The 23,342-nt window shown below is 47.6% G+C and overlaps 10 protein-coding genes across 10 annotated transcripts; 3 read left to right on the plus strand and 7 right to left on the minus strand.

Annotated features, from left to right (window-relative positions):
* Window positions 1-67: 67 nt before the first annotated feature.
* On the minus strand, window positions 68-2,169 carry N7516_004325 (flavin-containing monooxygenase; the record flags this gene model as incomplete). Its single annotated transcript, XM_057217045.1, has 7 exons — window positions 68-531; window positions 590-956; window positions 1,020-1,156; window positions 1,216-1,311; window positions 1,361-1,518; window positions 1,573-1,785; window positions 1,853-2,169. The coding sequence occupies 7 exons, from the start codon at window positions 2,167-2,169 to the stop codon at window positions 68-70; spliced, it is 1,752 nt and encodes a 583-aa protein (XP_057078928.1).
* A 453-nt stretch (window positions 2,170-2,622) lies between these two features.
* N7516_004326 (uncharacterized protein) lies at window positions 2,623-6,891 on the plus strand (the record flags this gene model as incomplete). The annotated part of the gene is made up of 8 exons (XM_057217046.1): window positions 2,623-2,665; window positions 2,717-2,902; window positions 2,960-4,121; window positions 4,180-5,273; window positions 5,325-5,431; window positions 5,484-5,762; window positions 5,817-6,018; window positions 6,071-6,891. 8 exons carry the CDS (start codon window positions 2,623-2,625, stop codon window positions 6,889-6,891), a joined length of 3,894 nt encoding a protein of 1,297 aa, XP_057078929.1.
* Window positions 6,892-7,497: 606 nt separating this feature from the next.
* On the minus strand, window positions 7,498-9,105 carry N7516_004327 (uncharacterized protein; the record flags this gene model as incomplete). The annotated part of the gene is made up of 2 exons (XM_057217047.1): window positions 7,498-8,686; window positions 8,741-9,105. 2 exons carry the CDS (start codon window positions 9,103-9,105, stop codon window positions 7,498-7,500), a joined length of 1,554 nt encoding a protein of 517 aa, XP_057078930.1.
* A 1,181-nt stretch (window positions 9,106-10,286) lies between these two features.
* N7516_004328 (NAD(P)-dependent oxidoreductase) lies at window positions 10,287-11,400 on the minus strand (the record flags this gene model as incomplete). The annotated part of the gene is made up of 4 exons (XM_057217048.1): window positions 10,287-10,686; window positions 10,751-11,079; window positions 11,133-11,321; window positions 11,371-11,400. The coding sequence occupies 4 exons, from the start codon at window positions 11,398-11,400 to the stop codon at window positions 10,287-10,289; spliced, it is 948 nt and encodes a 315-aa protein (XP_057078931.1).
* Window positions 11,401-11,604: 204 nt separating this feature from the next.
* N7516_004329 (uncharacterized protein) lies at window positions 11,605-11,823 on the minus strand (the record flags this gene model as incomplete). The annotated part of the gene is made up of 1 exon (XM_057217049.1): window positions 11,605-11,823. The coding sequence occupies one exon, from the start codon at window positions 11,821-11,823 to the stop codon at window positions 11,605-11,607; it is 219 nt and encodes a 72-aa protein (XP_057078932.1).
* Window positions 11,824-11,851: 28 nt separating this feature from the next.
* On the minus strand, window positions 11,852-12,688 carry N7516_004330 (uncharacterized protein; the record flags this gene model as incomplete). The annotated part of the gene is made up of 1 exon (XM_057217050.1): window positions 11,852-12,688. One exon carries the CDS (start codon window positions 12,686-12,688, stop codon window positions 11,852-11,854), a length of 837 nt encoding a protein of 278 aa, XP_057078933.1.
* Window positions 12,689-14,378: 1,690 nt separating this feature from the next.
* N7516_004331 (uncharacterized protein) lies at window positions 14,379-14,680 on the minus strand (the record flags this gene model as incomplete). Its single annotated transcript, XM_057217051.1, has 2 exons — window positions 14,379-14,480; window positions 14,552-14,680. The coding sequence occupies 2 exons, from the start codon at window positions 14,678-14,680 to the stop codon at window positions 14,379-14,381; spliced, it is 231 nt and encodes a 76-aa protein (XP_057078934.1).
* Window position 14,681: 1 nt separating this feature from the next.
* On the plus strand, window positions 14,682-17,407 carry N7516_004332 (uncharacterized protein; the record flags this gene model as incomplete). Its single annotated transcript, XM_057217052.1, has 4 exons — window positions 14,682-14,717; window positions 14,770-14,892; window positions 14,946-16,985; window positions 17,048-17,407. 4 exons carry the CDS (start codon window positions 14,682-14,684, stop codon window positions 17,405-17,407), a joined length of 2,559 nt encoding a protein of 852 aa, XP_057078935.1.
* Window positions 17,408-17,608: 201 nt separating this feature from the next.
* Window positions 17,609-18,392, minus strand: N7516_004333 (uncharacterized protein; the record flags this gene model as incomplete). The annotated part of the gene is made up of 2 exons (XM_057217053.1): window positions 17,609-17,982; window positions 18,377-18,392. 2 exons carry the CDS (start codon window positions 18,390-18,392, stop codon window positions 17,609-17,611), a joined length of 390 nt encoding a protein of 129 aa, XP_057078936.1.
* A 2,155-nt stretch (window positions 18,393-20,547) lies between these two features.
* Window positions 20,548-23,174, plus strand: N7516_004334 (uncharacterized protein; the record flags this gene model as incomplete). Its single annotated transcript, XM_057217054.1, is given in 8 exon segments — window positions 20,548-20,588; window positions 20,639-20,713; window positions 20,784-21,047; window positions 21,098-22,042; window positions 22,059-22,228; window positions 22,325-22,439; window positions 22,499-22,750; window positions 23,048-23,174. 8 exon segments carry the CDS (start codon window positions 20,548-20,550, stop codon window positions 23,172-23,174), a joined length of 1,989 nt encoding a protein of 662 aa, XP_057078937.1.
* Between the last annotated feature and the right edge of the window lie 168 nt (window positions 23,175-23,342).

Genomic DNA, 23,342 nt, shown 5'->3' on the forward strand with positions numbered 1-23,342 from the left:
AAAGCTAATAAAGTCCGAATATGTGTTTGATTCAAAAATAGGGTTGGTCTATCTGTTCCCAGGTCCACTATACCATGAAGGCCTCAAAATCTTCGTCGGGGAGATGTGCCTTTTCATTCCCGTCAATTGTACCCAGATACCACGACAGATCGCTTCCATCGAACTCACGCGCAGCGAAGCCATTGCCAAGGTAACCAAACCGATTAGAGGTTGTATAACCGAGGTTATAATCTTCCCAACGAGGCTGTTTCATAGTTTCAAAGAAATGAATTCTCGAGCCCGGCCACATCATCACCTCCCCATCGGTTGTCCCCTGCTTGAACCAAGAGCGGCATGGGGATGTCCAAGCGGTACGAGGCATGAAGTTTCGGTGATGCTCGAAGAAATCCGAAACTGCCTCAGCTTTGGGGTCGAACGATGTCACGCCTTCCGATGACATTTTCTCGAGCATCTGGAGGAAATGTCTGGATACGGTCTCCGTAATCGGAAGGAAACTTCCGTGGCCGTAGGGTCCAAAGGGACCGTTGAAGACTGTTCGACCGGAATTAGTATCATACCACTCTAGGGCTGAGGGTGCGGAGGGACTCACTGAGGTAATTGGGGAAGTGCGGAACCGTGATGGAAAGGTAAGTCCTTGGAATATCTTTCCATTCTTGACTCAGACTGCGAGATTCCCGGCCGATTGTCGGGTACGATGGCCGCCAACTAACATCGAAGCCAGTAGCACATACGATAGCATCGACCTCGTGCTCAACCCCATCCGCAGTCTTAATGCCCTTGGGGGTAATCTCTTCGATTGATTGACTGACAACAGAGGTGTTCTCGCTGCAAAGCGCCTCGAGGTATCCGTTTCCGGGCGTAGGTCTTCGGCAGCCCACTGCAAAGTCCTTCGGAACAATTGAGTCTGCGATTTCTGGATGATCGGCAAGCTTGGACCGCATATCTTTCTCCGCGTACTAAAGGGGGTTTCCTTGTCAGCAGAGAGCTGGAAGTGGACTTGGTCGAGTCGGGGGTCCTACAGCTCGCGCATTTGCTTGCTCCTCGGATCCATTCAGAATGAATCGGAAACGGGAGTTGAGCTCAGACTCAATCTTCTTCCGATATGCCAGGTATTTCTGAGGATCATTCTGCAGTATCTCCTTTTGCTTCTCGTTGTCTGTTATTGTCAGTATTTTGATTCCAGATTTGATACGGCCTGCTTGAAGGGAGCCTTACATTTGAAATTGGATCCCCCTTTTCCTGCAAATCGTTGACCAAAGCCGGCTGTCACCCATGAGGCACTGCGAATGAAGCATTTGAGAGATGACACCTCTGTATTGGTTGTTAATATACTTTCGCGCTTCCAATCAGCAAAACTTACTTGGCTGAATGCTCGGAACGATTTGCACTGCAGAGGAGCCTGAGCCGATAACAGCCACACGCTTCCCCTTCAATTCAACATTATCGTCCCAATTTGCACTATGAAGTCTAGGGCCCTGGAAGGTTTCTAGGCCCTTGATTGCTGGCCATTTCCATTTGCTGAAGTTGGTCAGTCCCAAACGTGTTACACTCATAAGGGAAAAGGGTACTCACTTCAACACACCACTTGCGTTGATCAATATGTGACCTTTGTCCTCAAAGACATCTTCAGGATTATCTCCTTTCTGGACTTTTACATGCCACTGTTGATCCTGCTCATCCCAAAATGCGCCTACCACCTTGTGCTCCAGGCGAATATATTTCCGAAGCCCATACTTGTCGGCAACTCCCTTGAAATATTTCAAGATTTCAGGTGCACCCGAGTAACTACCAACCAGTAAGTTAAAATGCACATTTACTTGTTCGGACAAGACGGGTACTTGGTTTCACTTACAAGGAGGTCCAGTCTGGAGAGGGAGCCCATGAAAACTGATAGTTGACAGAAGGTATGTCGCATCCACATCCGGGGTAGCGGTTCTCATACCAAGTGCCACCAATCTCGGGGTTCTTTTCATAAAGAACCAGTTCAGTATCTAATGAACTTGTGTCGATGTCATGGGCGAAGTTCAATGCACTCGCGCCAGCTCCGATCACGATGATGCGGATTTTGCGACGGTATCGGCTGGGTTCCTCCACGATTTCATAAGGCTTGATCCCACTACCAACTCCATTGGCTGCCTTGGGCTCATAATAGTTACCGATAGATCCCATTTTGGAGTAGAAGAAGAAGTAGAAGAAGTAGGATAAAATATAGTAGAGAGATGATCAGAGTTCCTAAGAGTGTGGGATTGATGCATTTATGAGACTGTTTCTTTTTTAGCGTACATTCCACTACATTTCGTGCTTTTCACCGAATAGATGAAGAGATGGTGGACAATCCGTTGACAGTCGCACTTCCAGACTGTAGCTCGTCGGTGGACTGGTGGAGCTCCACCGGTCTTATCTCATTCTTCTCCAGAACTCCCCAGGGGCTCCTCCTCCACCACCTCCACAACGGAGAGATGCGCGAAGAGGGGATCGTTTATCTACTCTTGCGTAGTCATGGAATTGGACTTTAATGATAAGCTACATAGAACCTCTAATAGACCACGTTTTACCCCATATTGCCCATTGATCAACTCACCAATTCTACTATATTCTACTGAGCATCTAATCACATCCAATATGCCTGAAGTTACCAACAAAAAGCCGTTGAGCATTTCCATTGGTGAGTACTGATACCCCTCGATATAATCTAATATAGTATTGACTAGACCAGATCGCGGAGGAACCTTCACCGATTGTATTTGCAAAGTGATCAACGGGGACGATATTCTCGTGAAGATCTTGTCTGTCGACCCAAAGAATTACGTTGATGCGCCAACTGAGGCGATTCGCCGTGTTTTGGAGATACACTATAAAACTTCAATCCCACGAGGCTCTGAACTAGATCTCAAGGATGTCGGTAAGAGTCATCAGCTCAGAAACATACCTGGTTAATCTTTTGGTGCTAATTCAACAGAATGGATCCGCATGGGCACAACGGTTGCAACCAATGCGCTACTCGAGCGTAAAGGCGAGCGCACAGCATTACTTGTCACCGAGGGTTTCAAGGATATCTTGTATATTGGTAACCAAAGCCGGCCGTACATGTTCGATTTGTCAATTCGACGATCAAAACCGTTATACTCGGACGTCTTCGAGGTTAAAGAGCGCGTGACAGTTGGGGCATGCAGTGACTCGAATCTCCGTACTGTGAAGCTGCAATCTCCAGAGCCAGTTGAGTCAATCCTTGGTACCTCTGGTGAGGTTGTTGAAGTGCTACAGCCTATCGACTTGGCAAGTACTCGGGTTTATCTGCAAGATATATATAAAAAGGGCTTCCGCTCGCTGGCGGTATGCCTCATGCATTCTTACATCTTCCCAACTCATGAGTTACAGATTCGTGAGTTGGCCCTCGAGATTGGATTCAAATATATATCTCTCTCACATCAAACCTCTCCACGACCAAAACTTGTCCCTCGTGGAAACTCCACGGTAGTTGATGCATACCTGACTCCAAACATCGAACAATACTTGCAACAATTCTCAAAGAATTTCCCCAATATCGACAAGTCGGGGACGAGATTGGAGTTCATGCAGTCAGATGGTGGATTGGTGCCATCGTCAAGCCTCTCTGGGCTGCACTCTATTCTCTCTGGACCTGCGGGAGGTGTTATCGGATTTTCTCAGACATGTTTCGACACAGAAGAACAGACCCCTGTCATTGGATTTGATATGGGAGGCACCAGCACTGACGTCAGTCGATATGACGGCGAACTGGATCACATATTTGAAACAACCACTGCTGGGATAGCGATCCAAGCCCCACAACTTAATGTGAATACCATCGCGGCTGGTGGAGGAAGTATACTGACTTGGAAATATGGGCTTATGTCAGTTGGTCCCGAGAGTGCCACCTCCAATCCTGGGCCGGCCTGTTATCGCAAAGGAGGTCCTTTGACTGTGACCGATGCAAACCTGGCACTGGGACGATTGCTTCCAGAGGAGTTCCCCTCGGTGTTTGGTGTTAATGAGGATGAACCATTGGATAGAGAGGTTGTTCTTGTCAAGTTCAAGGATCTCACTCAAACTATCAACCAAGAGACGGGTAAAACACTGACATGGGCAGAGGTTGCAGACGGGTGAGTAATATTCGAAATACAAGGATAAGATTCGGCTACTAAGAAGTCCCACTTGCAGTTTCCTTCAGGTCGCCAATTCGGCGATGTGTGGACCCATTCGAAGTTTGACCGAAGCCAAGGGTCACGATGTTGCAAAGCATCACCTCGCATCATTTGGTGGTGCTGGGGGTCAACATGCCTGCGCTATCGCCGAAGCCCTGGGGATTAAGAGAGTTTTAATCCACAAATACTCCTCTATCCTCTCTGCATACGGAATTGGATTGGCAGACCTCGTGCACGAGGAAGAGCGGGTATGCGCAAAAGCCTTTGATGACTCTACGTCCAAAACGATATATAGCGACATGGATATTCTCGCAGACACCGCCCGAGGTAATGAGTCCATGAAGCCGTTCAACATTGTCCAGACCCGCCGCTTCCTGAATATGAGATACGATGGCAGCGAGACATCAATCATGATCTCCTTGGATAGCTCCGACGACCCTCGAGAAGAATTTATCAAAGCTCATCATCAGCAATTTGGATTCACTCCTACCAACCGTGCAGTGTATGTTGACACCATTCGCGTTCGGGCGATTGGCTCCAGTGTATTCTCTGGGTCTGCGGACAAATCCCTGAATTCCCATCCCAAGCTCGTGTCTGGATCAGTGGCCCCGGTTCCAAAATCATGGGCATCCACCTACTTCAGCCCAATGGGATGGGTAAACACACCAGTATACCATTTTGATAACTTGAGCGATGGGTGCCAGATCTCAGGGCCAGCTATCGTTATTGACAAAACCCAGACAATTTTGGTCAGTCCGCACTCAAGGGCGACATTGACACAAGATGTACTGGTCCTGGACGTGAGCTCCTCAGGTCCGAAAGTGACAAGCGCAGAGGTCATTGATCCAGTTCAGCTTTCTATATTCCGCCATCGGTTTATGGGAGTTGCAGAGCAAATGGGACGCGTTTTGCAAAACGTCAGTATCAGTGCCAATATTAAAGAACGGTTGGATTTCACTTGTGCGATTTTCACACCCGAAGGAGATTTGGTTGCCAACGCACCGCATGTACCCGCCATGATTGGGAGTATGGCTTTTGCAGTCAGATCGCAGATTTCCGAGTGGCAGGGCAAGCTGCAGGATGGTGATGTTTTGCTCTCCAATACACCAGGTATTTCAACTCAAATATGAGACTCATTCCAGCAACTAACGCATTATCAAGCATTTGGAGGTGTTCATCTCCCCGACCTCACGGTCATCACCCCTGTGTTTGACTCTGATGGAAAAGATATAATATTTTGGGCTGCTTCGCGGGGTCATCACGCCGACGTAAGTTCTCTTTATGCTCTGGTTGATCTTTAGACTAACACACCGTCCGCAGGTTGGAGGCATACTTCCTGGCTCAATGCCGCCCCTGTCCAAGCTTCTATCTGAAGAGGGTGCAGTCTTTGATTCATATCTGCTAGTGCGCGCTGGTAATTTCGATGAGGAAAGGCTGCATCGAATGCTGTGCGTAGAACCTGCGCGTTTCCCAGGCTCCAGCGGATCCCGATGCTTCCAGGATAATGTCACCGATTTGAAAGCGCAGGTTGCTGCTAACCACTGTGGCATTCGTCTCGTGCGGCAACTGATCGAGGAATATTCTATGGACGTGGTTCAGGTAATTAGAAGTGATAACGGAAAGATACGAAGACCATTAGGCTAACTAAAATAGATGTACATGCGCGCAATTCAAGACTCAGCTGAGCTCGCGGTGCGAAATCTTTTGAAGCGTCTTGCCCATGATCACAATGGGGAAGAGATATCCGCGGTCGACTACATGGACGACGGTACCCCGATCATGCTCAAAGTAACCATTAATCCATCCGATGGTTCCGCCATCTTTGACTTCACAGGAACGGGTCCAGAGGTTTATGGTACGTCCATCGTGTGATAGTTCATCATGGGACAATGACTGACTGACTGTAGGAAACTGGAATGCGCCAATTGCGATCTGCAACTCGGCAGTCATCTTTGCCTTGCGTTGTATGGTTAACTCCGACATTCCCCTCAACCAGGGCTGCATCAAACCTGTGCAGCTTATCATCCCCGACAGGTCACTGTTGCGGCCGAGCTTCGAAGCTGCAGTGTGCGCGGGTAACGTATTGACCTCACAACGGATCGTCGACGTCATTGTTAAGAGCTTCAAGATCTGCGCTGCTAGTCAAGGATGCATGAATAATTTCACATTCGGCAATGACGGCGAGAATGGGTTCGGATACTATGAAACTATCGCTGGCGGGAGTGGTGGAGGCCCCGGCTGGGTTGGTACAAGCGGCGTGCATACCAACATGACCAACACGCGCATTACCGACCCCGAATCACTAGAACGACGTTATCCGGTGATTCTCCGTCGTTTCAGCCTTCGCGAAGGGAGTGGCGGCAGCGGAATGTATCCTGGAGGAGAAGGCGTTATCAGAGATGTAGAGCTGCGGCTACCGATGTCTGTGTCCATTCTTTCCGAACGCCGGAGCTTTGCGCCTTACGGTATGGCAGGCGGCGCTGATGGCAAGCGCGGAAAGAACACATGGATCACTAAGGCTGGTCGACATATCTCTGTTGGTGGCAAAAATTCGATCCGCGTCCAGCCTGGGGACCGGTTCGTCATGGAAACACCTGGTGGTGGAGGATATGGAGTCCTTGGAGAGCCCAAGAAATCAAGAGTGGATCAGTCAACGGTCATGCCGTCGTTTGTTCCTATCGCCAACGGTAGTGTGGCCGCCAACCGGAGTTTGGCAGAGGAGGTATAGGAGTATACCGTATGTACTTGGATATTCTGTTTGTTTCTCTTAAATGTATTACCCTTCCATGTCCGGAAAAGGAATATTCGATATTTATGAAAAGAGTTCGGTTCCAGTTACTTAAGAAATCGGTAATATGCAATAAACCAATTGAAGGTCAAACCCCTACATAGTAGGAAGCCTCCTAGTTCAACAATAATCCGTGAGATTTGCCATGCATGTCCAAATCTGAGTAGTTGATGCTTTTACCAGTAGACCATAAAAAAGCCAGGGCCTAGGGGAGCCATATTCCTAGTTCGGCACATCTCCATGAGCGACTTACTCTGCAGAAACTTAAACCCTTTTCTTTTGCATATTAGAATTGATTCATATTTTTTAAGAAAGAGCGACAAAATGAGACAATAAATTCATGTGAAGGACAAATGGGACAGGTCCTGTTTTCTAGGTACACGTAGGTAGTAGATATCTTATCAATATCCCATAACCCCAAGTCCTATCACGGTACAGCCTTAGTAAATAGTTACCAATATTCAACTTTGCTTGCTCAAGCTTAGTTGGGAGAGACTCGTATGAGGCATACCAAAGATATCATGATCTTTGTTCAAGCGTAGAGAATCACAGTACATATCGAAAGGCTGGCTGCTCAAAATCCGTCAAATCCAGGAATTCAGAACCAGGGGTAGCATGTGCGATATCAGGATCCTCGGTTGCCTTGTGGTCTCGTCTCTTGTTCTCCAGGATGTTGATCACCCGAATTGCTGCCAAGGTGACCGCTGCCAGAGCATACATGAGGGCAACCATCAACTTTCCATCGAAATATTCGGGCGATTGGGTTGAGCGGAAAGTTTGAGGACCGATCCAGTTCCCGGCTGCGTAGGCCACAATCTGAAGACCATTCACTGTTGCTTTCTTAGTATACCCTAGGGTGTTGTTGGAAATCATCACCATAATGAGACACCAGGCAGTCCCAGCAGCACCAATGAAGTAATATCCTATTAGCAAGCCGGCTTTGGCATGAACGGGGATCACAATCATCATGATCCCGCCGATCATGGGGATCAGGATGGCGATTATGGCAAAGAGGGTGCGATCAAAGAATCGATCAGAGAGATATGTCAATCCCAGTTTACAAATAATATCCACGAGCCCCATTGGCATGTTCAAAATCAGGGACATTCGACTGGAGAATCCAAAGGAGCTGATTATGATAGAGCCAAAGGTCGTGATTCCCCCGTTGGGGATGTTCATCAGCAGCGAGAATAGGGCGTAGAGATATGTGCGTGGGTCGCGGAATGCTTCGAAAAATTGGGGCCATTTCCATGTTTGATTGCCGATTCCTTGGAAGTTGCCCCGAATCCGATCAATGGCAATAAGCTTCTCGTGGTGGTTCAAGAACCGGGCCTGGACTTGATTGTCGGGCATGTACCACAAATATAATACACCTGTTAGGACAGTGGGAAGGCCAAATACTAAGAAGAGGATTTTCCAGACAGCGATAGAAGTGCCGTGTACACCCGCTAGGCCGTATGCAATGGGCCCAATAAGCAGCTGGGCCAATCCGTTACAACTGAGCCAAAGGCCCATGCGTCTGGCTTGTTCCTCTTGTTTATACCAGCAAGAAGTGAACAAGACAAAGGCTGGCGTAACTGTTGCCTCAAATGCGCCTAGAAAGAAACGAACACACAGTAGGCTCGCATAGTTATGAGTGACTGCGTGGCAGACGAGTGCGATGCCCCAGAGCACGATATTGGCTGAGGCGTATTTGCCCAGAGGGAAGCGGCGAAGCAGATACGTGGTGGGGAATCTAGGCTTATGCATTAACAACCTGTAGGAGATAGCAGCAGGAGAACAGACTTACTCCCAAAAGATATATCCAGCATAGAAAATACTCGAGACCCAACTATATTGCTGCGAGTCGGGGTCCAAATGAGTGTCTTCCCGAATGCCCATGAGTGAGGCATAATTCAATGATGTTTTGTCGGCAAACTGAATCAAATAGACCCAACAGAGCAAGGGCATGAGTACTCGATCGATTTTGGATAAAACCTTCTTAGCCTCATCGGGGGTATATTCAATCTCCTCTGCGTTCATGAATTGGAGAGCAGGATCAAGGTCCCGGATGTCACGCTGCTTCAGGTCTCCATCCTGAATGTCCATAACTGCTTGCTCCGTATCACGCTTTGGTGGAACCTCAGACAGCTTCATATCGTTTGACACTGTCATGTTGTCTCAGTTGATGCCAGAGACTCGAATGCCAGAATCATGAAGCCATGACTTCCTCTTTAAATCCCCCTCGTTTGATATTGGGTTATCGGAAAGGCTGTTTGACAGCCTATGGGGAAGTTGGCCAAGCTTCAAGCTGTACCCCGGAATCTTGGGGGTGGACATTTGCTGGTGGAGCTCCATTTTGAGCCGGGGGCATGTGGATTGGCTTACCAGCTTATCAGCTTATCACAAGATTAGGGTTGTTGGGTCCACGACCATGTCCACCAGGGCAGGCGATGGGTCCGATGTAGATAGCAATTTGATGGACATTGGGATTACCTATCTGACTCAATTATGTTTTCATTCTGATACCTGCCATAGTCCAAAAAAAACCGTCTTATCGCTTGACTGTCTGATTTATGCATTCCGCAATATACCGAACATTGGACCCGTTCAGCCGAGCCCTAGGATCGGGGAATATTAATGGCTCGAGTCCTTGATTTTCTCTTTTGTCTATCGCACCGCGGGCAGGATCCAAGTATTGCCATTTTCATCTTTGCTTTTGTATGTTCCTTTCCCAAGATTCACTTTGCGCGCAACTGGATTCGCATTGTATGATTCGGTGAGCTCGTCCGGAGGCGTTAGGCATAGTTCACAAGCTCGAAAAATGAGGGAGAAACAGAGCCCATGATGCCGGCAAGTGGAAAGTGATTTTGAAAGTGAGTAGAAGAAATACGACAGAAGAGAGAGAGTAGCAAAAATCAATGGAGTTGGTTATATTAATCTTGGTTTTGTTATGTGCCTGTCAATAGTAGCGGAGCCCGGCAATGGAGTGGAGGGCATGGTGGAGCTCCATCGACAATGCCGATGAATAGGACAACTGGGAGCGATAAATAGCAATCAGGCGCTTTAGAGAAACTGTTGGGACAGAATACCTAGATTCTTTGTTTATCAGACGTCCACCCGCTATATATGCAGCTAGCTTCTTTTTATTTGGAGACAATACAGAATCTTCTGTTAACCTCAATCACAAGGTGCCTCATGTGGATTCTAGAGCTTAACGCTCTTAATAGCTGGTTCACGTGCGAGACAACATACAGAGCCTAACAAAAAGGAGAGGGGGCACGTCATGAAGAGCCGAGTGAATCTTGTATCAATATTCAACATAAGAACCTTCTATTTAGTTAAGAACAAAAGACTCAGTTTCCCTGGCGACTGTTTTTGCTCCAGAAAGATAGACCCACTTCCATTCGCGCTGTTCCATAAATGGCTGAACTATCCAAACACTCACCAGCATATTCTCGCGCTGAAGTAAGACGATTTGATGCAGTTTCGAGCGTTGGAAGACGAGCTGAATGACTGGCAGCGATGGAGAGAGCGTGCTTCATGTCTTTGCTTGCAAGGGCTGCTGCAAACCCAGGAGACGTGTCCAGCGGCGGTGCATACGCGCCAGTAGTAATGCGTTTTGAGTAACTTTCGAGCACGGGACCAAACATATTGCCAATAAATTTCTCCAACTGTTGATTGCCGATCCCTGTCACTTCGGCAAATACTTGTGCTTCGGCAATCACTTCCATGAAGCTGATAACGAGGACATTCCTGGAAAGAAAGGAGTGGTTAGTTCAATGTTGATGATCGTTTCAAATATTCCATAGATTCCCACCCTGATATTTTTAGAAGGCTGGACTTTTGCACATCTTCCCCCATATCAATGACGCTGCGTCCCATGGCCATGATAAAAGGTTTGATTGCCTCAACCGCCCCAGTAGGTCCGGCTACCGCGAAGATCAGCTTCCCAACGGCTGCCATGGAGCTAGCACCAAACACTGGAGCAGCTATGAATGCTGCCCCGTATTCACCGAGGCGCAAGGTGGCCCATTTTGACGTGTCTGGATGAATAGTAGAAGTGTCTACAAAAGTTTTGCTTTTCAATGAATTGCCCGTGACCAGGGCCTTATTAAATAGTTCAATGAGGACAGCGTCAGTGGAGATCTATTTTTCTTCATCAATACAGCGTGCATCGTTATGACAGGCAAATGCCCTACCATAGTAAAAATTATATCCGAATTTCGGACGAGACCTTCAAAATTATCTTCAGGTATGGCACCTTCACCGCGAAGAAGATCACCCTTTGACAAACTGCGATTGCTGTAACGAAGTGGGGACAAATTGTTGCTCTGAAGATGTTTTTGGAGATTGACGGACATTCCTAACCCCATCGATCCGAGGCCATACTACTCCCGGTCAGCAAATGGGCAATCAAATAAGGGTTTTATGACCTACCCAGCCAACTCTCAGTGTGGACGACGTCATTATCTTTAGATTGAAGCTCGATTTGAAAGCTTTGCAAAAGCCTTTTGGCTTGTTCGCGCGTTTTATAAACGAATTGCAGCCAAGGTTGGCCTAACTGAAAAGGGCCGGGGAACATGTGGAGCTCCACCTGTCCACTTGGTGTACCCACCGTCCACTCACTCTGATAACAAGCTTGAACCTTCAATGCTGAACCCCGCAACGGCTTTACTCGGCCCCAGTACCTGGGATTTCGCCCAACACAGCCAGCATGGAAGGCCCGATCCCCCATAGGGATCTTCGCTGGCAGAAAGCTTTGATTAAATTGACAAATAGTGACTCGCCTTCATCGAGCAGACTAACGAAAGCCTCTCGGTTCATGGTCCATAAGCGGGGGTCTCGGGTCACATCGTTATCTGCGGGGAAATGGAGAAGAGCGGACTCCATGAGGGTGTTGAAGATCAACATGCAGGATTCAGAGATCCTGGGGAGTTCGTTGAAAGTGTCCAAGTGGTGACGGATATCGGTGCTTGCGCGTTTGAGCGCCCCCCCAGATACATAGTAAAACACCGTAACTGGCCACTGTGACCCAGGGGGCTTCGCGGGCCACTTTATCCTGCTCTTCTCCGGAGATGGTAGATAGTGCCCCAGATAAATCATTCAGAAGAGCCACAATTCCCTCATCACCACCGACGTGGCGAGGAATAAGAGGTGCTGATCGCCGAATCGCGACAAGGTTCCCTTGGGTCAGATGAGTGGAAGCAGCCATCCCAGCTATCAAGCTGTTATCCACAATACCTGCTATTAAGAGCTGATCAGGGCGACATAGACTGATCTTGATAGTAGAGATGAAGAGCTCGTTCGTTCTCCATAGGAGAAACTGGGGGCTGTCACCGGTGTAAGCCTGCTTCTTAACAATCTTCGTGATTGCTTCTATTGCCGTGTGCACTTGTTTATTCTGACCCTGGGTCAGTATATGGAACGGATTCGGATCGGACGGACTTGGTGGCATTTGATAGTAACACCGCGTAAAGTCCCGCACAAGAGCACCCATATTCGTCAGAACGCAAAATGCGGCAAAGGGGGATGCTTCTAGGGCTGCTAAAAGTTGTTGGTCCGGTGTTTCGGTCATGAGTTGCTGAGTAGCAATTGTCAGAGAGGCCGTCCCTAGGCCGCGTGGTCCGTGTAACAGACTATTGGCTGTTGTAAAAGTCGAAAGTCCAAAGTTCTCGTTGAACCTCAGAAGCCATATCTGAGAGTTTTTGGCTTCCCACAGATTGATAGGGAAGGGAAGTTCCCAGCCAAGTTCCATCGATGACATCAAAGGCCGAGAATTGCAAGGCGAAAACGTGTGTGAATCTAAGAAGACAAGTGTATACAGCGATAGTCTCATCGATTCGGTGGTAATATAGGACGTCCACCGCGTATAGAGAGTTTGCGAATCATCTCCAGGTGAATTGAAATCAAGTTGGTACATCCAAGACTGGGCATCTGGCATAGCGATACCCTGTTGGGACAGGCCAATTTCGTGTACAGCCTATGTCAAAAATAAGCCTAGGTAAAGGAGGGGGGAAGGGGGGAGCGGATATTGTAGAAGAAGACAATACAGACATCAACAAGTTGCCGCAGCATCTTTTTCACGGTCTGGAATTGTCCTGCTTCGCTTGCGTATACCCCGTAGATTATATAGAGAAGCCACGCTTGTATGACCCAGGGCTGTCTGATCACACTGCAATTCGAGGAAACCTATTTCAGCATTGATTAGAACGTCTTTTTCAAAGGACGCCATAGTAAGCTCTCATCATATACCATGTGCCGAAGTTCTCCCTGTCCACTTTGCCATATATCTTGACGCCAGTGTGCGAGGGCCTGGGTTTCCTCATGGTCATACAAGTTGGGAGAAAATAAGCTCCCAATGACAGTGACGGCCTTTCGCAGCAACTTCGGCGTCGAGGATACAATGAATGTAGGTCGATGCAACAGAGGGAAAGACGGGTGAAAATTCTCAAAATACTGTTTGACATATGTTTCTTCGCTATTATCGTGGTTACTGTGGATCAAGTTTCCATTGTTAGACGTGTGATTGCAATCGATGAGCCCCCTTTATGTGGAACGGCATCGGGGGCATTTAACACAAATAGGCTCAAGGCAAACAAGCATACCTCGGCGAGGAAGAGGAAAAGCTCTGGGGTAATTCAGCAGCAAATGTACTATGCTCTTCCCAGAAAGCTTCGTCGGTCACAACACGTTCGGTTGGGTTGCGGGTGGTGGTCAAAGGTGACGGTATACCGACCATTGCCTGGGGGGTATGTATACCCTCCCACGGCACCTGCGGCTGAGATGTCTGGATTTGGGATCCTGTCGCACGGCAACGATCACCATGTCGTTTATATACGTCGCTGCAAAATTATCTGTGTTATTGCAATGCATGGCGGGTATGAAAATGGAGACAAGACCTTCGAGAGAATCGAGCATGGCATCTGCTACACTGGAAATTCTTCCGCGAAGCGCCACCGTGACCTTGTAGAGCATTAATATTTGATTTTCTATGAAGGAATATTCATGCAGACTTACGTGCACGCTTATGCCGCTGTAGGTTTTCCTGCGGCAGATCGGATCCGCGTGAGGACTAGGTAGAGAGGACAAGGAGCTGGGGGGGATACTTACACTCCGTGTAAACAGCTTTGGGCATTGATCACATGGAAATGGACGATGCTGGTCGATACCGCTCGTCATACCTGAGGTGCTAGTGTTTTGATTCATTTTGTTCATGTTGGTTCATTCTATGGGGGTTGGATACAGAGGGGGCTCGGGAAAGAGAGGGCCTTGACTACGGGCGCACGTGCCGTTATCTTCTCTTAGCTTCAGCCTTCGACGTTTGAACATTATATAGTTAGTTATAATATTCATTAATGTTCATGTTATAATATCGAAGATATATGGGATCTTTGTAGTATTAGGCTCTACATGAAATATATGAAATGGAAGTGAAAAGGCTTGGATCACCGAACATTATCAAGAACATATATATCTGTGGATATATATTCTCCGCTGGTCATATCAAAGTTACATATCCTCCTGTCCATCGTACCTGCCATCTCTTTCTATATTTTGTTACATTCAAATGTTCAAATAACAAGAATCTACTAGATCCCAAAAGGTTAAGTTGAAATACCCCGAGTGCCCAGGTGTAAGCACAACGTTGCAAGTGGACCCAGGCAGACTCCGATCCTTTCAACGTCACCTCTGAACCATTTACTTGCAACCCATGACCCCAAATACAAAGAATCAACAAACAAGTCATAATGGCTTTTTTGGATCTTCAAAAACAGGTTGGACAGGTAAATTATCCCTGGAACCCCTCTTTGGTGAATCTCTCACTGACGATCGCAGCTCTTCGCGGTGGGGTTCTATGGCTGCACCCCAAGCCCCGAAATCAAGACTTTGATCCATGATTACCACGTTGGAGCCATCATCCTCTTCTCGCGCAATATTGAGAGCGCAGAACAGCTTCAGGTGCGATATCCGAGGCTATATTGTCCTTGATTGGCTTAACAAACCTTCTCTAGGCCTTAACACTGGCTTTACAAAATGAAGCCAAACTGGCCGGACATGAGCGCCCACTGTTGATCGGAATTGATCAAGAGAATGGACTGGTCACTCGTATTTCTCCCCCGATCGCTGCTCAGGTACCAGGACCTATGGCACTTGGTGCCACCCATGACCCTGAGTGTGCCTACAGTGCGGGGAAAGCCACGGGGGAAACTTTGAGTTTCTTCGGGATTAACATGAACTATGCACCAGTCTGCGATATTAACTCAGAGCCCTTGAATCCAGTTATTGGTGTGCGCAGCCCTGGCGATGACCCTGAATTTGTGGGCCGGTTTGCGAGTGCGGCCGCGCGGGGTCTGCGGGAACAAAACGTTGTCCCTAGTGTAAAGCATTTTCCAGGTCATGGAGATACAGCCGTTGACTCGCATTACGGACTACCGGTCATTCCTAAGACAAGGGATCAACTGGAGCGCTGTGAGTTGATTCCGTTTAGGCGGGCTGTCGCTGAAGGGATCGAGACCGTCATGACTGCTCATATCTCGCTGCCCTGTATCGATCTCACGCGACCCGCAACACTTTCTCCGGATGTGATGGGAATTTTGCGCAAGGACATGGCCTATGATGGTATGATCATCACAGACTGTCTGGAGATGGATGGAATCCGCGCCACATACGGTACAGAGGAAGGCTCGGTGCTAGCATTGCGCGCTGGTAGCGATAGCATCATGATCTGTCATACCTTTGATGTGCAGGTGGCTTCGATCAAGAGAGTTTGCGAAGCAATAAAGTCCGGCACAATCGACCAATCGCGGCTGGCAGACGCTTGTCGCCATGTTGCTACGGTGAAGGACAAGTCTTTGAACTGGGACGCCGCTCTTCGGCAATCCAGTCTCGCCGACCTGAGCTCGCTGAACAATAGAATTGCCGAGACAACTATGGATATATATTCGCGGTCGACCACACTCGTTCGTGACAAGAATGGCGTACTCCCCCTGTCAAAGACTTCAATCATCATATTCCTCTTCCCCGGAGACAAGACCCCAGTCGGTGGTGCTGTAGACGGCGAGGGGACGGGGAAACCAGGACTATATCACTCCAACAGATATCTTGATGTGCTGCGGCAACACAACAACTCCATTGCTGAGATCAGATACGGAGAGACCGGTCTGACTTCGGAGCAATGGCGAACACTTGAAGTCGCCGATGTGGTGATTTTCACATCACTTAATGCAAGAGAGTCGCCGTACCAGGAGTCCCTGGGCCTGGAGCTTGCTGAACGTGTTCAATCATTGGTGCATATTGCCGCCTGCAACCCTTATGACTTCCTTGATGCTCCTAATGTCAAGACCTATATTACCACATACGAGCCGACTATCGAGGCATTCTCTGTGGCTGCCGATATCATGTTTGGAGCGTTGGTCCCGACAGGCGCTCTTCCCGTGGGAACAAATGCTTTGGGAAAGACCTCCGCAGCAGTAACACCATTTGACGCACAAAGAGATCTGGATGAGGTGGTCGAAGTTTGGGCCGCTGCTCTCCCGACCTACCTCGTCCCCACTAAAAGTTTGCGGTCTATGATAGTACGTCCGTATGGCCACCATTTCGTCGCGCGCATTGGATCGCAGCTAGTAGGCTTCTGTCTTGCTTATACAAATGCCGGCGGTGCACCAGACACCGTGTATATCTCAGTTCTTGCCGTGTCACCAAAGTACCAACACCAAGGCGTTGGAATTGCCCTGCTGGAAGAAACGAGAGCATACTTCCGGGCAACGTTTGGCTTCAATAGCGTGAAATTGGGCAGCTCATTCCCCCGCTTTTGGCCTGGTATTCCCCGGGACCTTCCAGAAACGGTGCAGCATTTCTTTACTCATCGTGGTTTCCGACTCAGTCCTCCAAGTGCCCGAGCCGTTGACTTGTACCAAGATATTCGGAACTTCCAGTCTCCAGAGAAGTATATCACTCGTTCTCGGGAACGAGGTTTCCGCTTCGCGCCATTGAAATCCGAAGATTACGAGGCCTGCCTGGCTGGTCAAAGAAAGAATTTCTCTGAGAACGGGGTAAGATTCTTGTTATCCTCACGCTTATACTTTATTAAAATCTATACTAATGTGTTACAAAGAGCTGGGTGGGGGCATACGTCGCATTACACCCTGACAAGTATCCCGACAGTGTGATGGTAGCATTCGACTCCCAAGGCCAGCAAGTTGGCTGGACGTTGATGCTTGGTCCATCAGACGCTCTGAACGAGTCCTGGGCATTCCCCCAAGCCTGTGGTCCGAACACAGGACTGATTGGTGCTGTGGGAATTGATGAATCCCACCGCAAGTATGGCATTGGGTTAGCATTGATCTGCCATGCTATTGAAAACATGAAACAACGGGGTATTGAAGGCGTCTTTGTAGACTGGGTTGCACTCGATGGGTGGTATGAGCAGGTTGGTTTTGAGACTTGGCGGAGCTACAAACCCGGAGAGCTTTGAGTATTTCATAGTTATCGGCTCTTCATTTATTATTACGAGTTTAGTTCTTATCGCTAGAAGCATTGATGTAACTAATTGGCCTTTGAAATAGGATTACCGTTCTTCAATGAACCTTATCATAGTTATTGTTGCCAGAGCTTGAGTCTTTTCCTTTTTGAATTTGTTTTCGGTTCCTGTCATCAGAACCCCAATATATCACCATCAATGCTGGTCAGAAGTTGTCATGGCATCAATCTTGACCCGCAAATTCCGGAAGATTTCAGCCTTCTGCTCAGAAGTCCTATTGGAATGGGGAACATCTACCCCCTTTTGAACAGCAGCACGCATATCAATCTCCTCGACCCACTTCTTCAAAGCGAGGAACTCAGACAGGTAGATCTCCAAGGAAACAAGAGCACCACGAGCCCAAGAGAAACTCGCAATATCGGCAATTGTATACTTCTCACCCGTCAGGCAAGGACTTTCCTTCAGCCGCGACTCGAGAACCGAGTAGAGACGCCTCGTCTCATTGATATACCGCTGAATAGCGTAATCACAGCCCGTATTGGCGAAGAGACGGAAATGGTTCGCTTGTCCTGTTTGGTATTAGAGAGAGTTCAAATCACACATGGAGCTTCAAAGCCAACAGTATTGAATCGATACTTCTTTGGCCATAATTGATTAAGCTTTTAGCCCCCTGTATAGGAACTATCGACTCCCATGGGAGCATGTTACTGTCGTTTTCTTTGTTTGAACCAAGGCAACACTACCATCAAGAAAAAGCAATTTAGTTGCCAGCTTGTCCCCATTCAAAGTTAGATAATATGCCGTTGTTTTCAAGCACTATCACCTTATCTTTTTATAACCGCATCAACCTCCCTTGGTATTTCGGTACAACATCTCATAATTGCTATAAGTCTCCGATGACTCCAGATGAATGGTAGACATATTTCTATATTTTTGCTTTGCCCCTTGCAGCAAGGCACACACCATGTGAATTGACCATGTAAATTGCTCGGCGGTTTAAGAGTCACCACATGGTAGGGTGTGCAGGCACCCGCAAGGGCGATCCCTGTCTGGAAGGACCAATGCTCGTCCATACGGAGTAGCATAGCTCAGAATCTAGTATGGCAGATGGTACCAGGATTGGACGTTTGATCGGCAATGTTACCATGCTATTCTTCTCACTAAGAGCTAGTTTAAGAATTGCCTCATAGAATAACCTAACACACAAGGGGCACTCTGCATCTGACATGTCAATTACATACTACTTTTCTAGGCGCAGGGCAAGCCGAAAATGGAACAAAGGTAATTAACTCCAAGGGATATGATCTCAGTATTCTTTCGCAAATTGTGTCATGACTCAGGGCGTTGAGAGGTTACAAAAGCATCTCCAAATATTTCCCCAAGGGATGAACACATTCGGGTAGAAAGTTGTCGATCCCCACATGGCCAGCCACGAGCACTTTAGCGTTGCAACCCCCAGACACGGCCCGCTCGAGCCTCGAGAACCGTGTCGCCGGAGACGGTCACCGTCCTCTTTCTGAGGTTGATGAGTGATGAGTGATGATGCGATCATCTTTTAATGTGCTTGAATCCGATCAGTACTTCCGCCACATTCCAAGAAACACACGTTGGATTTGGTTTGACTTGGCAAGATAATCATCCAGCTGGAATAATTACCAGGTCTAGGGTTACTTTGTCTAACGCCACTAACGCCGATTGCGCTCTCGACTGGAGGTCTTACGGGGCACACGGCTTGTAGGACATAATTTTACCCGCAAAGATCGGGATTGAGTATCCTTGGATCAAAGGAAAGCCAACATGTCGCCCGATATTGTTCCACGGCTTTTACTACCGGATGGTTGGGGTCCGAGAGTAATTCATCCCCGAGGATTTGACTTTTTCCTATTCCGTACAAAGTCCTCCTTTTCGTACAACAGGATTACACTTAGCGTGAGACTTAGCCCTCGAGACCCCAGATGTAGTTTTCCCCGTGATTTGCCCCGGATTTCCACTTTTTTCTTCTACCTTTTTACCGAATTCGGAAAACGGTTCAATTTTATATGTTCGCTATAATAAAGATCATTTAGGTCATTTAGGTCTCGCTCAATGTGACTCCAAAGGATAAAATAAAGGTAAAATATATTAGCCTCGTGAAGCTACCGGAAACAAACTTGAGGGGCAGGGATTACCTTGATTTGAAGCTAATTCAACGCCAATAAATTGGCTGTTCCTTAGCCATATGCCTAAATTATTTTCGCCAAATCACAATTCTGGCCCCTGTCTAGAGGCGACTACGAATGTGGCGCTCGCCCAGAGGTGCTAATATCGAGAGCGGCGATCCTGATCCCTCACGACAATTTCTTTTCATATCTGAGTCTGACCGGAATTGTGGATAGGGTTATAGGACTTGATTGTATATAACATGGAGACAACGGCCCCATCATCAGTAGAAAATAAACCTGGGGCTTAACAGCAGAAGGCTTACTTTCATCTTGGACTTGAACAGTTTTAGACACGGATCCCGGTATAGAGAGAAAGATCCTAGAGGGGTTCTGTTCCAGGTGCAAGTAGCTGTACTTGGGCCGAGAGACTTGTTCATACTTGTTTCTAGTACTTGGCATTAGGGAAGGTAGCAGAGCAGTCTTGGTGTAGTATTTTGCCGAGACCAAGTCCTTCCACTTAAAACCGAAGGATTAGCGTAAGAGTGGAGTTTGAAGTTTCCCCATGGGCAATTCAACGCGGGCCCCCAGATTAAATCCGTTTCGGGAAGTAGATCAGAGGGGAGTCATGACAAAAGGCTGTCCTTTTTGGGATTTACTCATGAGCCTTGGGTATATTTTACTCTAGCCAATGAGATTGTATCTCTCTTGTCAAACGGACTGGTCTGGGAAAAGATTAGACACAGAATATAAAAAGGGTGTCCCTCCCCCAAGGTCATTAGCTACCATTCACAACTTTGTTTGTCTCTGAGGCCCATCAAACGAGCTACTGCGGTAATTAGAGTTGTTAGTTGGTTTTTCAACTCTTCCTCTCCATCCAACTTTTTCTTTTTTTCTTTTTTTCTTCTCTATCAGAAGAGGAGTCAAATTAGTCCACAGCCTCTGGTTTCTTGCTTGGTTGCTATTAACCGCTCGACCAGGCACCGGGCCCTCAAAATGGTTCAGGAGGCCATCACCCGGGTCGACTCTAGCGAGCGGTAAGATTTCCATCTTTCTTGTGCGCTTCGTAATGCTCATTCGATTATAGTTCCAGCAATGATCAAAACAGTGCCGAGAAGGGATACTTTGAGCAAGTTGACCTCCAGAACAATGTTTCAGCGAGGTAAGCTTCACTCGTTTGATTTCACGGTCATGTATTTTTTTTCCCCTCTCAGTTCACTAACATCGACCAGGATCAAGAACCCTTTGGCCAGCTTGACCAAGAATCAGGTTCTGCGCGACGTGGAAGAGTTTGCCGAGGAATACAACGTGACAGACATCCTATCCGAGTTGAAAAAAGGAGCGCTAGTTGCGCGTGATCCTACCGAATTTGAGACAGTGGCAGACTTGACTGAGCCTGAGCTTACTGCCCTGCATGACGAAGTGCTTCATAAATGGCGCCAGCCTAGATCACTTTACTTCACCATCATGCTGTGCTCTATTGGTGCAGCCGTGCAGTATGTTATTCCCCAATACGCCTTACGTACACCCCCTAACATTATTACAGAGGATGGGATCAGACTGGCTCCAATGGTGCTAACCTGTCATTCCCTGATGCTTTTGGTATATCAGACGATCCCAAAAAGAGCGCTCAGGCCGAGCTGAACCTATGGCTCATCGGTATCGTCAATGCTGCTCCCTACATCGCCAGTGCTTGCCTTGGATGCTGGCTCTCGGATCCATGTAATCGGATCCTGGGCCGCCGCGGTACAATCTTCATCTCGTCTATCTTTTGCGTCATTACCCCCATTGGCTCTGCAGTTGCCCAGAACTGGGTACAGTTGTTTGTGGTCCGTCTTCTCTTGGGTATTGGAATGGGTTTGAAGGCCTCGACAATTCCAATCTTTTGCGCTGAGAATACTCCTGCTGTTATCCGCGGTGGTCTGGTCATGTCCTGGCAGCTTTGGACCGCTTTTGGCATTTTCCTCGGATTTAGTGCCAACCTTGCTGTCAAGGATACTGGCAAAATATCCTGGCGTCTACAGCTCGGATCGGCCTTTATCCCGGCTATCCCTCTCCTTTTGGGGGTTTACTTCTGTCCAGAGTCACCTCGATGGTACATTCGACGTGGCGAGATGAGCAAGGCGTACCGGTCTCTGTGCCGTCTCCGTAACACGCCTTTGCAGGCTGCTCGCGACCTTTACTACATCCATGCCCAGATCAAGATTGAGATGGACTTAATTGGCGAGAGCAACTATGTCACCCGCTTCATTGAGCTGTTCACTATCCCTCGTGTCCGTCGTGCCACTCTTGCTTCGTTCGTTGTCATGATCGCCCAGCAGATGTGTGGTATCAACATTGTTGCTTTTTACTCGTCGACTGTCTTTAAAAACGCCGGTGCAAATGATACACAGGCTTTGTTTGCCTCCTGGGGATTTGGGTTGGTTAACTTTGTGTTCGCTTTCCCTGCCATCTGGACCATCGATACATATGGCCGCCGGACTCTTCTTTTGTTCACTTTCCCGCAGATGGCATGGACTTTGCTTGGGGCTGCTTTCTGCTTCTGGACTCCCCGAGGGTACGGGTCACCTGGCTTCAATCGCTTTCTTCGTGTTCCTGTTCGCTGCATTCTATTCGCCCGGTGAAGGACCCGTGCCGTTCACTTATTCGGCGGAGGTATTCCCTCTGTCCCATCGTGGTATGTTTTTTTTTTTTTTTTTTTTTTTTTTTTCACTCTCAGTTTCAGTTTCTCCTTTTCTCTTGATATAGTTTCTGGGACTAACATTGATATCAGAGGTTGGCATGTCCTGGGCTGTGGCAACCTGTCTAGGTTGGGCTGCCGTGCTTGGAATCACGTTCCCCAAAATGTTGAGTGCAATGACTGCCACTGGAGCATTTGGATTTTATGCGTAAGTCTTTCTACCGACATTACAGTTTTCTCATCAAGTTCTCTAACGATTGTATCTAGTGGGCTGAACGTGACTGCAATGGTCATGATTTTCCTTTGGGTTCCCGAAACCAAGCAACGCACTCTGGAAGAGCTGGATTATATCTTCGCAGTTCCTACTCGGGTGCACATGAAGTATCAAGTCACCAAAGCGCTACCATACTGGTTCAAGCGATACATTTTCCGCCAGAATGTTGAGCTGGAGCCTCTTTATCAGTTTGACCATATTGCGAGTGGTAATGAGGATAGTGTTGTTTCTGACCATGTTAAGTCGTAGATTTGTCTGGGCAACGTGTTTCTGGTTTTTTCTTTGGAATTCCTCAGGTCGTGGTATTTGTTTCCACGGGTGTTAGGACTATCAGACTGGGATTTGGCTTTGTCTTTCTTTGTCGTTCTTTGTCTTTGTCTTTCTTCTTTTTTAATTTTTAATTTTTATTATTTTTATTTGGAAATTGAGATGATGAATGACAGACTCACTATTGATTTTGGAAATAATGAGATTTATCCCAAGAACCACCTTTAGATATTCGAAGAGGGTATACCTAGGTAGTACTGGTGGTTATCTTATAGTAGGGAAAATGTGCTCCACAAGGTTTTCGCAGCATCCATGGTTGCTGGGGGATCAGCTAATGTGGAGAGATATGATCAGGACAAGTTCAATATTAGTAATATAATTAGTATATATAATAGTAAATAGGGGGAAATGATACTATTCACCAAGTAGAGTCATGGGATAAAGTACAAATGACTATAAATGAATCCAAATGGCCATAAATGTAGGCATGCTGTAGTCTATTATAGGCTTGATAGGTGTATCACGTGGGGGTTCGGGGGGATGGCAACGCTCATGTTTTGGTCCACTCCC

Source organism: Penicillium verrucosum (genome assembly GCF_028828655.1).
Source record: "Penicillium verrucosum strain IBT 35672 chromosome Unknown utg000001l_segment0_segment0, whole genome shotgun sequence".
Taxonomy (NCBI): domain Eukaryota; kingdom Fungi; phylum Ascomycota; class Eurotiomycetes; order Eurotiales; family Aspergillaceae; genus Penicillium; species Penicillium verrucosum.